Source organism: Salvelinus namaycush, chromosome 37 (genome assembly GCF_016432855.1).
Source record: "Salvelinus namaycush isolate Seneca chromosome 37, SaNama_1.0, whole genome shotgun sequence".
Taxonomy (NCBI): domain Eukaryota; kingdom Metazoa; phylum Chordata; class Actinopteri; order Salmoniformes; family Salmonidae; genus Salvelinus; species Salvelinus namaycush.
The window spans coordinates 17,036,766-17,052,166 of record NC_052343.1 but is presented as its reverse complement, the minus strand read 5'-3'; the positions used below and the strand labels follow the sequence as shown (position 1 = coordinate 17,052,166).

At 42.9% G+C, this 15,401-nt stretch overlaps 1 protein-coding gene across 2 annotated transcripts in view; it reads left to right on the top strand.

Moving 5' to 3' along the window:
- Positions 1–15,401, top strand: part of dtnbp1a (dystrobrevin binding protein 1a) — a 46,032-nt gene that overhangs the window by 28,769 nt on the left and 1,862 nt on the right. For both annotated transcript variants that reach the window (XM_038976620.1, XM_038976618.1), the window contains exons 8-9: positions 12,613–12,768; positions 14,046–14,192. In XM_038976620.1, coding sequence (XP_038832548.1) covers positions 12,613–12,768; positions 14,046–14,192 — 303 coding nt within the window. The remainder of the gene's footprint in view (positions 1–12,612; positions 12,769–14,045; positions 14,193–15,401) is intronic.

The following is a 15,401-nucleotide window of genomic DNA, read 5'->3' as shown; positions in this document are numbered from 1 at the left end:
GTGACCGCGTCTTAACCACCGACGGGACGGCCGTGACCGCGTCTTAACCACCGACGGGACGGCCGTGACCGCGTCTTAACCACCGACGGGACGGCCGTGACCGCGTCTTAACCACCGACGGGACGGCCGTGACCGCGTCTTAACCACCGACGGGACGGCCGTGACCGCGTCTTAACCACAGACGGGACGGGCGTGACCGCGTCTTAACCACAGTGTCTTAACCACAGACGGGACGGGGGTGACCGTGTCTTAACCACAGACGGGACGGGCGTGACCGCGTCTTAACCACAGACGGAACGGGCGTGACCGCGTCTTAACCACAGACGTGTACAGTAGTCTCTGTAGAGAGCAATCCCTCCTCCACAGTAGTCTCTGTAGAGATCAATCCCTCCTCCACAGTAGTCTCTGTAGAGATCAATCCCTCCTCCACAGTAGTCTCTGTAGAGATCAATCCCTCCTCCACAGTAGTCTCTGTAGAGATCAATCCCTCCTCCACAGTAGTCTCTGTAGAGATCAATCCCTCCTCCACAGTAGTCTCTGTAGAGATCAATCCCTCCTCCACAGTAGTCTCTGTAGAGATCAATCCCTCCTCCACAGTAGTCTCTGTAGAGATCAATCCCTCCTCCACAGTAGTCGCTGTAGAGATCAATCTCAATCAATATCTCTTAAGAGCTTCTCTTCAGCAAAAATACCATTTTAACTCAACTTGGAAGAGCACTGTAAATTAAATGTATCTTTATATAGCAATAGCCTAGGATAAGGTTAATTACCTGATCATTTGCATAGCATTATGATATGCAGATTGTACAGTAGCTCAGTGGTTCCCAAACCTTTTCACACAGGATCAAATCAAATGTATTTATAAAGCCCTTCTACATCAGCTGATATCTCAAAGTGCTGTACAGAAACCCAGCCTAAAACCCCAAACAGCAAGCAATGTAGGTGTAGAAGCACGGTGGCTAGGAACAACTCCCTAGAAAGGCAGGAACCTAGGAAGAAACCCAGGTTCCTTGGGGAACGCAACACATCTATTTCTATGGCCACAACCACTGGCCATGACACATTGTTCACAAGCCTCTTGTTGGCGGAGAGAACATTTTGCAGTTTTAAAGCAAATTTCTTGCAATTGTGCACATTTTGCCATGTGTTCGTATGATATCTGAGGGACTCAAACATTATAACAACATCTACGGGCTAAAAAAACCTAGCTTAAACAACGTTAGCTGACGTGGGCTAGTTGATCTGGACATTTCTGAACCTGGACGTTCTAAATAGCTGTCTAAGGCAGTGGTCTAAGGATGATCAAAGGAAATTGGATGCACCTGAGCTCAATTTGGAGTGTCGTAGCAAAGAGGTGTGAATGAGATATTTGTGTATTTTATCTTCAATAAATTTGCTAAAATATCTCAACATGTTTTCACTTTGTCATTATGGGGTATTGTGTATAGATGGGTGAGGGGAAAACATCAATTTAATCCATTTTGAATTCAGGCTGTAACACAACAAAATGTGGCATGTCAAGGGGTATGAATACTTTCTGAAGGCACTGTGGCCTACCACTTCATGGCTGAGCCGTTGTTGCTCCTAGATGTTTTCACTTCACAATAACAGCACTTAAAGTTGACCGGGGCAGGTCTAGCAGGGTAGACCTGGGGGGGGGGCAACAACAAGGTAATTGGCAGGTTGTTTAGTGCACTACTTCCAAAAGCAGTGCACTATGTAGAGAAGAGGGTGGCATTTATGATACAGCCTAGGTTTCCCACTATCTGTCTTTATTATTAGAAGCCCCTCCCCCTCTTGTGAGTGGTACACTCCCAGGCAGCCCTCCCCCTCTTGTGAGTAGTGAGTGGTACACTCCCAGGCAGACCTCCTCTCTCCTCACCACTACAGCAGTGTCTCCTCAGCCTGGCAGTACTGCACATGCTCCCTCACAGCATCGCGGTGTGTGTGTGTGTTTGGCAGCACAGAAGCATTATCTGTACGAGCGAGGTAGTGTGTAACCAATCTGTCGATGCAGAATGGGGGGTTAGCTGTAGTGGTGGTGTAGCCGTGGCATAGCTGAGCGTCTGGTCTCGCTATCCGCTCGGGGTCTGGGCTGGGTCGTCACGATCACCAGGACACCAGTCATGTCCTCTCCAGGGAACAGCTCCAGGAACTCCTGTAGGTTACAATGCTTTTCTCCTCTCTCTTTTTATCTCTCTCTCTGTATCTGTCTCTCTCTCTCTCTGTCTCTGTCTCTCTCTCTTTGTCTCTCTCTCTTTGTCTCTCCTCTCTCTCTCTCTCTCTCTCTCTCTCTCTCTGTCTCTCTCTCTTTGTCTCTCTCTCTCTCTCTCTCTCTCTCTCTCTCTCTCTCTCTCTCTCTCTCTCTCTCTCTCTCTCTCTGTCTCTGTCTCTGTCTGTCTCTCTCCTCTCTCTCTCTGTCTCTCTCTGTCTCTCTCTGTCTCTGTCTCTGTCTCTCCTCTCTCTCTCTTTGTCTCTCTCTCATTTTTCTCTTGTTTATTTCTCTCTCTGTCTCTCTCTCTCTCTCTCGTTTTTCTCTTGGTTTTTCTCTCTCTGTTATGTCTCTCTCCATTTCCCTCTATCTGTTTGTCTGTATCTCTCCATTTTCCTCTTTCTTTTTATGTCTCTCTCTCCATGTCCCTCTCTTTATGTCTTAATGTCTCTCTCCCTCTCTGTCTGTCTCTGTATTAGTTATTCTCCTCATGTTTAAAGTGGAATGTCTATTTGGTGATGCTTTGATGTTGGTGATCTGTGTTACTGCCACCGTATTCTTTCAGTAGGACTTCCTGTAGCCTGTGTTGTGTGTGTGTGACTCAGTCACATGATGAACCCATGCTGTTACGCTCCTTATTGCCACAACAGTTTGTCTATTGTCAGGAAACAGAAAAGGTCAGTTTGAAGGGATGGATCTAAGTGTTAGTGACGTAGGTAACCGGAGCAATTCTACCAGTCAATAAGTCCTCTATAAATGCAGTGATTACCAGTTACTTGACTATTAAATAGTCCCTTAATATACATCACTGGTCAGGAATGTGCAGCAACGTTCTTACATAACATGTAGAGCTGATATGCCACATTAGAATCTAATTAGAATGCCCCCACGCAGGCATAGACGGTCCGGGGTATCTGCTCTTCACTGGACTGTGAACGGTGTGTTCCTCTGCTCCGGGCGACTTGCCGTGTTGCTATGGGTGATTTGCAGGCAGCGATAGGACACCTGTCTGAAATGTGGGTCTTTTGTTGTTGTTGACGTTTTACTACTTAAATCAGTCTTGGGAGCGGGAGCCGGGTGAGGAGGGTAATTCGCTCGGTGTGGGTAAAAATGCACTGGAGAAGTAATAGCAGGAAAATGGCTTAAAGTGTCAGTCTATTCACTCCTTACTTTTACGCTCCCTTCAGAGGTTATTGATTTCTCTGGCTCTTAACCATTATAATAAAGAGGTTTAGTGATTTAGAGTAAGACCAGCAGTAGGGTTGCGTCCCAAATGGTACCCTATTCCCTATATAGTGCACTACTTTTGATCAGGTCTCTGGTAGAAAGTAGTGCACTATATAGGGTAACATTTGGGACGCACACTATGGCTGCTATTGCGGAGATCAATGGCTTGCTGAGGTAAGCAGTGCTGTCTGAAACCGCTATGATTGGATTAGCTGTGAGCACCACATTTGGTTCTCTAACGTACTGTCGTCGGAAGTCAGACATTTCCAAGTTCCCAGTTGTCTTGAACACGGCATTAGTCTGAGCGGAGGGAGAGAGCAGCAGAGGGTCCACCTCTCACGGTCCCTGCTCTCTCTTTCATTACCGCTAGTATCAAACTTAGCTGGGGTCGTGGAAGCTGTAGGGAGGCACGGTGATTTGAACTATCCGATTGGCCAGCGCAGTAGACACCGTCGATTTAGCCACAGATCTACCTGGTGCATCAAGTGCACCGACCGCCAACAGCACAACAGGAAGAAAACAAAAAGGAACGCAGGCCTTTATGCCTTTATCGTTGGCTTTTCTACTGAAATGTTTGGTGATCCGCTAGGAATGCCTTGAAGATGGCGATCGACCGGTTGGTGACCACTGCTTTATAGTATATAGGAATGTAATGCACTGTAGGGGTCTCTGACCTTTTGTTTTTCACTCTTCACAAGTCTATCAGTTGAGGGTATATGACTGGATTCACTAGGCTTTACACAATGTCACCACTGGTTGCCCTCTGAAACCCCCCTAACATAGCTTGGTATTAAATATAATTACATTTCTCTGAACATTTGATCTTGGTTCCTATTTATAGTGGTGACGCGTGACATGGAGAATGTTTATAACAGTAGAATTAGGAGCAGTAATAGAATGTTTATAACAGTGGAATTAGGAGCAGTAATAGAATGTTTATTACTGTGGAATTAGAGCAGTAATAGAATGTTTATAACTGTGGAATTAGGAGCGGTAATATAATGTTTATAACTGTGGAATTAGGAGCGGTAATAGAATGTTTATAACAGTGGAATTAGGAGCAGTAATAGAGAGACGCAGCCTCGACAAAAAATGATTGCTATTGCTCTATTCCTAAAACTGAAAACAATGTAAAAATGTTGACCGAGAACGTCAACAATGTAGCAAAACACGTCTCACTCGGCAGTAGCGTTGCCCAGGCGATGACGTCACTATGGGGCCTCCCCATAGAATCAGAGGCTGGTTCTGTTGAGTTGCTGTTCACCATGTGGCAGATAGAAGGCATGTCTCTGATCACAGGTAGTTTCCCAGATGGAAGCCTAGTATTCCCTAGAAATGGCACCCTAGTCTGTGTATTTCCTATTGTCCCTGGTCCAAAAGTAGTGCACTATAAAGGGAATAGGGAGCCGTTTGGGGGGCAGTTATTGTGGGGCCCTGCCTGGTGACAGCTGGCTGACTTCCTGCCCAGCTGGGACTAGTCGAGTTGACACACCCAGCCCACTGACAACAACACCCCTTTACCACAGGGGTGACTGACTGACTGTGTTCAAATGCTTTGATAGATTCTAACGAGAAATGACCTACCTGAAAATCCTGAGCCTGTAATTGGCACCTTGGCTGTCATTTCAAGAATTTGTGAGAATCCAATGATTCAGGGTTGAAATTCTTATTTTCAATGAGGCAGCATTTCTGGGATGAACTTTGTCAGAAAATAAAGAAAATACTTAGTTCCTCAATCTGCTGTTACTTGACTCCACATGGATGTCCGTTCTTGTAAAGGCAGCTAATGATGAGTAGAGCTTGATCTAGGACAAAAGATTCACTGCAACAATATGCATCTTTAAAAAGGATGTAGCGCCTCTAGCCGTAACACAGACACTCCTATGGTGCCATAAAAGTAACACTTCCTGCTGTTCTGAGAAGTTGGTAGGTGCTTCCTGTCTTTAAGACCGAGAGAGACACATGGCTCACAGTGGGGACTAGAGCTAACTGGGACGATAGTCACGATACATGTCTGGCTTCACATAACAGTCCTGTTGTTTTCTGATCTGGAGGACACACCCTTGGGCAGGCAGGTAAATAATTAGCCTACAATGTGGGTGATATCAATTTACATTTGAGTCATTGAGCAGGTCCTCTTATCCAGAGCGATTTTCATCTTAAGGTGGTAACTAGGTGAGACAACCATGTATCTCAGTCACAGTAAGTCTGTATGTAGCCTCGCTACCTCTATAGCCTCGCTACTGTATATGGCCTGTCTTTTTACTGTTGTTTTATTTCTTTACTTACCTATTGTTCACCTAATACCTTTTTTGCACTATTGGTTAGAGCCTGTAAGTAATCATTTCACTGTAAGGTCAACACCTGTTGTATTCGGCGCCAGTGACAAATAAACTTTGATTTGATTTAAAACCGTTCCTCCATAAAGGAGCTGCCAGCAAAGTTGGTGCTTGTAAGAAAATACAAGTGTGACTGTAGAGTCAAGGTGTTAGTTCCTCTGCTGTTGTTAGTATCCTGTAGTAGTGTTGTCTTGTTAGGATCCTGGTACTGTCGTATTTTAGCGGTATCTTGTTAGTATCCTGTAGTACTGTACAGTTGTGGCCAAAAATGTTGAGAATGACAGAAATATTAATTTCCACAAAGTTTGCTGCTTCAGTGTCTTTAGATATTTTTGTCAGATGTTACTATGGAATACTGAAGTATAAATACAAGCATTTCATAAGTGTCAAAGGCTTTTATTGACAATTACATGAAGTTGATGCAAAGAGTCAATATTTGCAGTGTTGACCCTTCTTTTTCAAGACCTCTGCAATCTACCCTGGCATGCTATCAATTAACTTCTGGGCCACATCCTGACTGATGGCAGCCCATTCTTGCATAATCAATGCTTGGAGTTTGTCAGAATTTGTTGGGTTTTGTTTGACCACCCGCCTCTTGAGGATTGACCACAAGTTCTCAATGGGATTAAGGTCTGGGGAATTTCCTGGCCATGGACCCAAAATATCGATGTTTTGTTCCCCGAGCCACTTAGTTATCACTTTTGCCTTATGGCAAGGTGCTCCATCATGCTGGAAAGGCGTTGTTCATCACCAAACTGTTCCTGGATGGTTGGGAGAAGTTGCTCTCGGAGGATGTGTCGGTACCATTCTTTATTCAGTGCTGTGTTCTTAGGCAAAATTGTGAGTGAGCCCACTTCCTTGGCTGAGAAGCAACCCCACACATGAATGGTCTCAGGATGCTTTACTGTTGGCATGACACAGGACTGATGGTAGCACTCACCTTGTTTTCTCCGGACAAGCCTTTTTCCAGATGCCCCAAACAATCGGAAAGGGGATTCATCAGAGAAAATGACTTTACCCCAGTCCTCAGCAGTCCAATCCCTGTAACTTTTGCAGAATATCAGTCTGTCCCTGATGTTTTTCCTGGAGAGAAGTGGCTTCTTTGCTGCCCTTCTTGACACCAGGCCATCCTCCAAAAGTCTTCGCCGCACTGTGCGTGCAGATGCACTCACACCTGTCTGCTGCCATTCCTGAGCAAGCTTTGTACTGGTGGTGCACCGATCCCGCAGCTGAATCAACTTTAGGAGACGATCCTGGCGCTTGCTGGACTTTCTTGGGCGCCCTGAAGCCTTCTTCACAACAATTGAACTCCTCTCCTTGAAGTTCTTGATGATCCGATAAATGGTTGATTTAGGTGCAATCTTACTGGCAGCAATATCCTTGCCTGTGAAGCCCTTTTTGTGCAAAGCAATGATGATGGCACGTGTTTCCTTGCAGGTATCCATGGTTGACAGAGGAAGAACAATGATTCCAAGCACCACCCTCCTTTTGAAGCTTCCAGTCTGTTATTCGAACTCAATCAGCATGACAGAGTGATCTCCAGCCTTGTCCTCGTCAACACTCACACCTGTGTTAACGAGAGAATCACTGACATGATGTCAGCTGGTCCTTTTGTGGCAGGGCTGAAATGCAATGGAAATGTTTTTGGGGGATTCAGTTCATTTGCATGGCAAAGAGGGACTTTGCAATTAATTGCAATTCATCTGATCACTCTTCATAACTTTCTGGAGTATATGCAAATTGCAATTATACAAACTGAGGCAGCAGACTTTGACACAAATATACATTTTCACATTCTCAAACCTTTTGGCCACGACTGTAGTGGTATCTTGTTAGTATCCTGGTACTGTAGTATCACAATGAAGGGTTGTTTGATCTGGATCACAAGAAAGGGTTGTTAGCTGAGATAGAGGTCACAGAATAGTCTCTCTGGCCAGACTCGGGGCTCGGTGAGAAGACTACCGTAAGGACAGTGTCTCTGGCCAGACTCAGAGCTATGTGAGAAGACTCTACCGTAAGGACAGTGTCTCTGGCCAGACTCAGGGCTCTGTGAGAAGACTCTACCGTAAGGACAGTGTCTCTGGCCAGACTCAGGGCTCTGTGAGAAGACTCTACCGTAAGGACAGTGTCTCTGGCCAGACTCAGGGCTCTGTGAGGAGAGAGCCCCTACAGTAAGGACAGTGCGAGAGAGAGAGAGATAAGGAGCTCTGTTCTCTGCCGCTACAGAGGAAGTCTGTCAAGAATAACTTGGACTAATTACTGACATGTATCTGATATCTGTAGGATGATGTTGACCGTTATTATAGTAAGAAGACATGTATCTGATATCTGTAGGATGATGTTGACCATTATTATAGTAAGAAGACATGTATCTGATGATATCTGTAGGATGATGTTGACCGTTATTATAGTAAGAAGACATGTATCTGATGATATCTGTAGGATGATGTTGACCGTTATTATAGCAAGAAGACATGTATCTGATGATATCTGTAGGATGATGTTGACCGTTATTATAGTAAGAAGACATGTATCTGATGATATCTGTAGGATGATGTTGACCGTTATTATAGTAAGAAGACATGTATCTGATGATATCTGTAGGATGATGTTGACCGTTATTATAGTAAGAAGACATGTATCTGATGATATCTGTAGGATGATGTTGACCGTTATTATAGTAAGAAGACATGTATCTGATGATATCTGTAGGATGATGTTGACCGTTATTATAGTAAGAAGACATGTATCTGATGATATCTGTAGGATGATGTTGACCGTTATTATAGTAAGAAGACATGTATCTGATGATATCTGTAGGATGATGTTGACCATTATTATAGTAAGAAGACATGTATCTGATGATATCTGTAGGATGATGTTGACCGTTATTATAGTAAGAAGACATGTATCTGATGATATCTGTAGGATGATGTTGACCGTTATTATAGTAAGAAGACATGTATCTGATGATATCTGTAGGATGATGTTGACCATTATTATAGTAAGAAGACATGTATCTGATATCTGTAGGATGATGTTGACCATTATTATAGTAAGAAGACATGTATCTAATGATATCTGTAGGATGATGTTGACCATTATTATAGTAAGAAGACATTTATCTGATGTAAAAGTCTAACTACAAGTTGCGTCCCAAACTGTATGTATGTGGTCAATAGATTTGGGGTCACTAGAAAAAAAGCTGCCACTTCCCATGGAGCTTAACAGGAATACCAAACAATGACTTGTTTATATTCAGTAACATCAACTAATACAACATCTGTGTTAATGTTCACAGTGACCTACATAGTAACCTACACAGTAACCTACACAGTAACCTACACAGTAACCTACACAGTAACCTACACAGTAACCTACACAGTGACCTACATAGTAACCTACACAGTAACCTACATAGTAACCTACACAGTAACCTACACAGTAACCTACACAGTAACCTACACAGTAACCTACACAGTAACCTACACAGTGACCTACACAGTAACCTACACAGTAACCTACACAGTAACCTACACAGTAACCTATACAGTAACCTACACAGTAACCTACACAGTGACCTACACAGTAACCTACACAGTAACCTATACAGTAACCTACACAGTGACTTATACAGTAACCTACACAGTAACCTACACAGTAACCTACACAGTAACCTACACAGTAACCTACACAGTAACCTATACAGTAACCTACACAGTAACCTACACAGTAACCTACACAGTAACTTATACAGTAACCTACACAGTAACCTACACAGTAACCTACACAGTGACTTATATAGTAACCTACACAGTAACCTATACAGTAACTTATACAGTAACCTATACAGTAACCTACACAGTAACCTATACAGTGACTATATAGTAACCTACACAGTAACTTAAACTGTGACTTATACAGTGACTTATACAGTAACCTACACAGTGACTTATACAGTAACCTACACAGTAACATACACAGTGACTTATACAGTGACTATATAGTAACCTACACAGTAACTTATACAGTGACTATACAGTAACCTACACAGTGACTTATACAGTAACTATACAGTAACCTACACAGTAACTTAAACTGTGACTTATACAGTGACTTATACAGTAACCTACACAGTAACCTACACAGTAACCTACACAGTAACTTATACAGTAACCTACACAGTAACCTACACAGTAACTTATACAGTGACTATATAGTAACCTACACAGTGACTTATACAGTAACCTACACAGTAACATACAGTGACTTATACAGTAACCTACACAGTAACATACACAGTGACTTATACAGTAACCTACACAGTAACCTACACAGTAACTTATACAGTAACCTACACAGTAACCTACACAGTAACTTATACAGTGACTTATACAGTAACCTACACAGTGACTTATACAGTGACTATATAGTAACCTACACAGTAACTTATACAGTAACTATACAGTAACCTACACAGTAACTTAAACTGTGACTTATACAGTGACTTATACAGTAACCTACACAGTAACTTATACAGTGACTATACAGTGACTATATAGTAACCTACACAGTAACCTACACAGTAACTTATACAGTAACCTACACAGTAACCTACACAGTAACTTATACAGTGACTATATAGTAACCTACACAGTAACCTACACAGTAACTTATACAGTGACTATATAGTAACCTACACAGTAACCTACACAGTAACCTACACAGTAACCTACACAGTAACTTATACAGTAACCTACACAGTAACCTACACAGTAACCTACACAGTGACTTATACAGTAACCTACACAGTAACATACACAGTGACTTATACAGTAACCTACACAGTAACCTACACAGTAACCTACACAGTAACTTATACAGTAACCTACACAGTAACCTACACAGTAACTTATACAGTGACTTATACAGTAACCTACACAGTAACATACACAGTGACTTATACAGTGACTATATAGTAACCTACACAGTAACTTATACAGTGACTATACAGTAACCTACACAGTGACTTATACAGTGACTATATAGTAACCTACACAGTAACTTATACAGTGACTATACAGTAACCTACACAGTGACTTATACAGTGACTATATAGTAACCTACACAGTAACTTATACAGTAACTATACAGTAACCTACACAGTAACTTATACAGTGACTATACAGTAACCTACATAGTAACCTACACAGTGACCTACACAGTAACCTACACAGTAACCTACACAGTAACTTACACAGTGACTATACAGTAACCTACATAGTAACCTACACAGTAACCTACACAGTAACCTACACAGTAACTTATACAGTAACCTACACAGTAACCTACACAGTAACTTATACAGTGACTATATAGTAACCTACACAGTAACTTATACAGTAACCTACACAGTGACTTATACAGTGACTATATAGTAACCTACACAGTGACCTACACAGTAACCTACACAGTAACCTACACAGTAACTTATACAGTGACTATACAGTAACCTACATAGTAACCTACACAGTAACCTACACAGTAACCTACACAGTAACTTATACAGTAACCTACACAGTAACCTACACAGTAACTTATACAGTGACTATATAGTAACCTACACAGTAACTTATACAGTAACCTACACAGTGACTTATACAGTGACTATATAGTAACCTACACAGTAACCTACACAGTAACCTACACAGTAACCTACACAGTAACCTACATAGTTACCTACACAGTAACCTACACAGTAACCTACACATTAACTTATACAGTAACCTACACAGTAACTTATACAGTGACTATATAGTAACCTACACAGTAACCTACACAGTAACCTACACAGTAACCTACACAGTGACTTATACAGTAACCTACACAGTAACATACACAGTGACTTATACAGTGACTATATAGTAACCTACACAGTAACTTATACAGTGACTATACAGTAACCTACACAGTGACTTATACAGTAACCTACACAGTAACATACACAGTGACTTATACAGTAACCTACACAGTGACTTATACAGTAACCTACACAGTGACTTATACAGTAACCTACACTGACTTATACAGTGACCTACACAGTGACTTATACAGTGACTATATAGTAACCTACACAGTAACTTAAACTGTGACTTATACACTGACTTATACAGTAACCTACACAGTGACTTATACAGTAACCTACACAGTGACTTATACAGTAACCTACACTGACTTATACAGTGACTTATACAGTGACTTATACAGTGACTTATACAGTAACCTACACAGTGACTTATACAGTAACCTACACTGACTTATACAGTGACTTATACAGTAACCTACACAGTAACCTACACAGTAACCTACATAGTAACCTACACAGTGACCTACATAGTAACCTACACAGTGACCTACACAGTAACCTACACAGTAACCTACATAGTAACCTACACAGTGACCTACATAGTAACCTACACAGTAACCTACACAGTGACTTATACAGTAACCTACACTGACTTATACAGTGACTTATACAGTAACCTACACAGTAACCTACACAGTAACCTACATAGTAACCTACACAGTAACCATTTGTGAAACATGTTTCCATAATATAATGGAAGACTGAGGTGTCATCATTTGACTGTGTCTAGTCCTTATGTCTATCCAGAGGGTATGACTGACCTCCATAGAGATGTACTTGAGCTCATCTCCTATCTTTTCAATGGCTGCTTCCGTGAGAGCAAGTCAACCCTCTATCCACCTCTATGTTTACGTGTCCTCTACTTCCTGTTCCTTTACGTGTCCTGTACTTCCTGTTTCCCCCCCCAGCCGAGCTGGACTCTGAGCACGCCCAGAAGGTGCTGGACATGGAGCACGCCCAGCAGGGGAAGCTGAAGGAGAGGCAGAAGTACTTTGAAGAAGCTTTCCAACAGGACATGGATCAGTACCTCTCTACTGGCTACCTGCAGATCACCGACAGAAGAGGTGAGCTGGAACCCAGAACACACACTTGTTTGGCTCCCAAATGGCACCCTGTTCCCTTTTTATAGTGCACTGCTTTGGACCATAGCACTACGGGCCCTGGGAAGTAGTGCACTATGGGTCTGTAGGAAATAGGGTTACATTTGGAACACTACCTCTGTTGATACGGCATGGGGGCGGCAGGGTAGCCTAGTGGTTAGAGCGTTGGACTAGTAACCGAAAGGTTGCAAGATCGAATCCCCGAGTTGACAATGTACAAATCTGTGGTTCTGCCCCTGAACAAGGCAGTTAACCCACTGTTCCTAGACCGTCATTGAAAATAAGAATTTGTTCTTAACTGACTTAGTTAAATAAAGGTCAAATAAAAAAAATAACTGTTGCACAAGGTCAAAGAAAGGCTTTTTTAAAAAGGTTGACTTGTGTTTTAAGATATTTTCTGTATGAACTTTGGTCTGGTGTCACTGCTGCGTTGTAGGTCAAAGTGTTTTAGATTCTGACTTTTCCCTCGTCTTGTTCTGCTCTGTCTAATGCTGGGACGTTGAGCTTTACAATAACCAGTGATGTGACGCCGGTTAATTGACTGTTTCCTTTGTTTTTTATTGTGCTTCCTGCTTTCATCATACTTGAGGTATGATGGTGCTGTCTGTCTGTCTGTCTCATGTCAGAGCTGTGTTGTCTGTCAGTCTGAGTAACAGTGACGTGTGTATCGTCAGTGTTGTGCTGTTGTACTGTCTGTCTGTCAGTCTAACAGGGACATGTGTGTATCTTCAGTGTTGTACTGTCTGTCAGTTTGAGTAACAGGGACATGTGTGTATCTTCAGTGTTGTACTGTCTGTCAGTCTAACAGGGACATGTGTGTATCTTCAGTGTTGTACTGTCTGTCAGTCTGAGTAACAGGGACATGTGTGTATCTTCAGTGTTGTACTGTCTGTCAGTTTGAGTAACAGGGACATGTGTGTATCTTCAGTGTTGTACTGTCTGTCAGTCTGAGTAACAGGGACATGTGTGTATCTTCAGTGTTGTACTGTCTGTCAGTCTGAGTAACAGGGACATGTGTGTATCTTCAGTGTTGTGCTGTTTTACTGTCTGTCAGTCTGAGGTTCTCAATTCATCATTCCGTGATTCCTCGCACCCCATCTCCTCGCTTCTCTTTCAACCATATTGGAGGATAAGTTCCAAGATTCCTTGTGAGAAATCGAGGCAGGATGTGACTGAGTAACAGTACGGGTGTGGTGCAGCTGCAGTGTGACGTGACGCTGGTTGTGTGTGTCGCTCCACAGGGCCAATAGGTAGCATGTCTTCCATGGAGGTGAACGTTGACGTTCTGGAACAGATGGACCTGATGGACGTGTCGGACCACGAGGCCCTCGACGTCTTTCTCAACTCTGGAGGAGAAGACAACAGCCTGACCTCCTCACTCACCTCAGGTAGTTATCAACGCAGTGCACTATGTAGGGAATAACCAACGCAGTGCACTATGTAGGGAATAACCAACGCAGTGCACTATGTAGGGAATAACCAACGCAGTGCACTATGTAGGGAATAACCAACTCAGTGCACTATGTAGGGAATAACCAACTCAGTGCACTATGTAGGGAATAACCAACGCAGTGCACTATGTAGGGAATAACCAACGCAGTGCACTATGTAGGGAATAACCAACTCAGTGCACTATGTAGGGAATAACCAACTCAGTGCACTATGTAGGGAATAACCAACGCAGTGCACTATGTAGGGAATAACCAACGCAGTGCACTATGTAGGGAATAACCAACTCAGTGCACTATGTAGGGAATAACCAACGCAGTGCACTATGTAGGGAATAACCAACGCAGTGCACTATGTAGGGAATAACCAACTCAGTGCACTATGTAGGGAATAACCAACTCAGTGCACTATGTAGGGAATAACCAACGCAGTGCACTATGTAGGGAATAACCAACGCAGTGCACTATGTAGGGAATAACCAACTCAGTGCACTATGTAGGGAATAACCAACGCAGTGCACTATGTAGGGAATAACCAACGCAGTGCACTATGTAGGGAATAACCAACTCAGTGCACTATGTAGGGAATAACCAACTCAGTGCACTATGTAGGGAATAACCAACTCAGTGCACTATGTAGGGAATAACCAACGCAGTGCACTATGTAGGGAATAACCAACGCAGTGCACTATGTAGGGAATAACCAACGCAGTGCACTATGTAGGGAATAACCAACGCAGTGCACTATGTAGGGAATAACCAACGCAGTGCACTATGTAGGGAATAACCAACTCAGTGCACTATGTAGGGAATAACCAACTCAGTGCACTATGTAGGGAATAACCAACTCAGTGCACTATGTAGGGAATAACCAACTCAGTGCACTATGTAGGGAATAACCAACTCAGTGCACTATGTAGGGAATAACCAACTCAGTGCACTATGTAGGGAATAACCAACGCAGTGCACTATGTAGGGAATAACCAACACAGTGGCCTTGTGGTTAGTATCCTCCCTGAAATTGGAAGATTGGGAGTAGCTTCACGCTACAGAAACAGGAGATAGACTAGTGTCCTGTCCAGGGGGTGTACTGGTACATCAAGCTGTCTCACTACAGAAACAGGAGATAGACTAGTGTCCTGTCCAGGG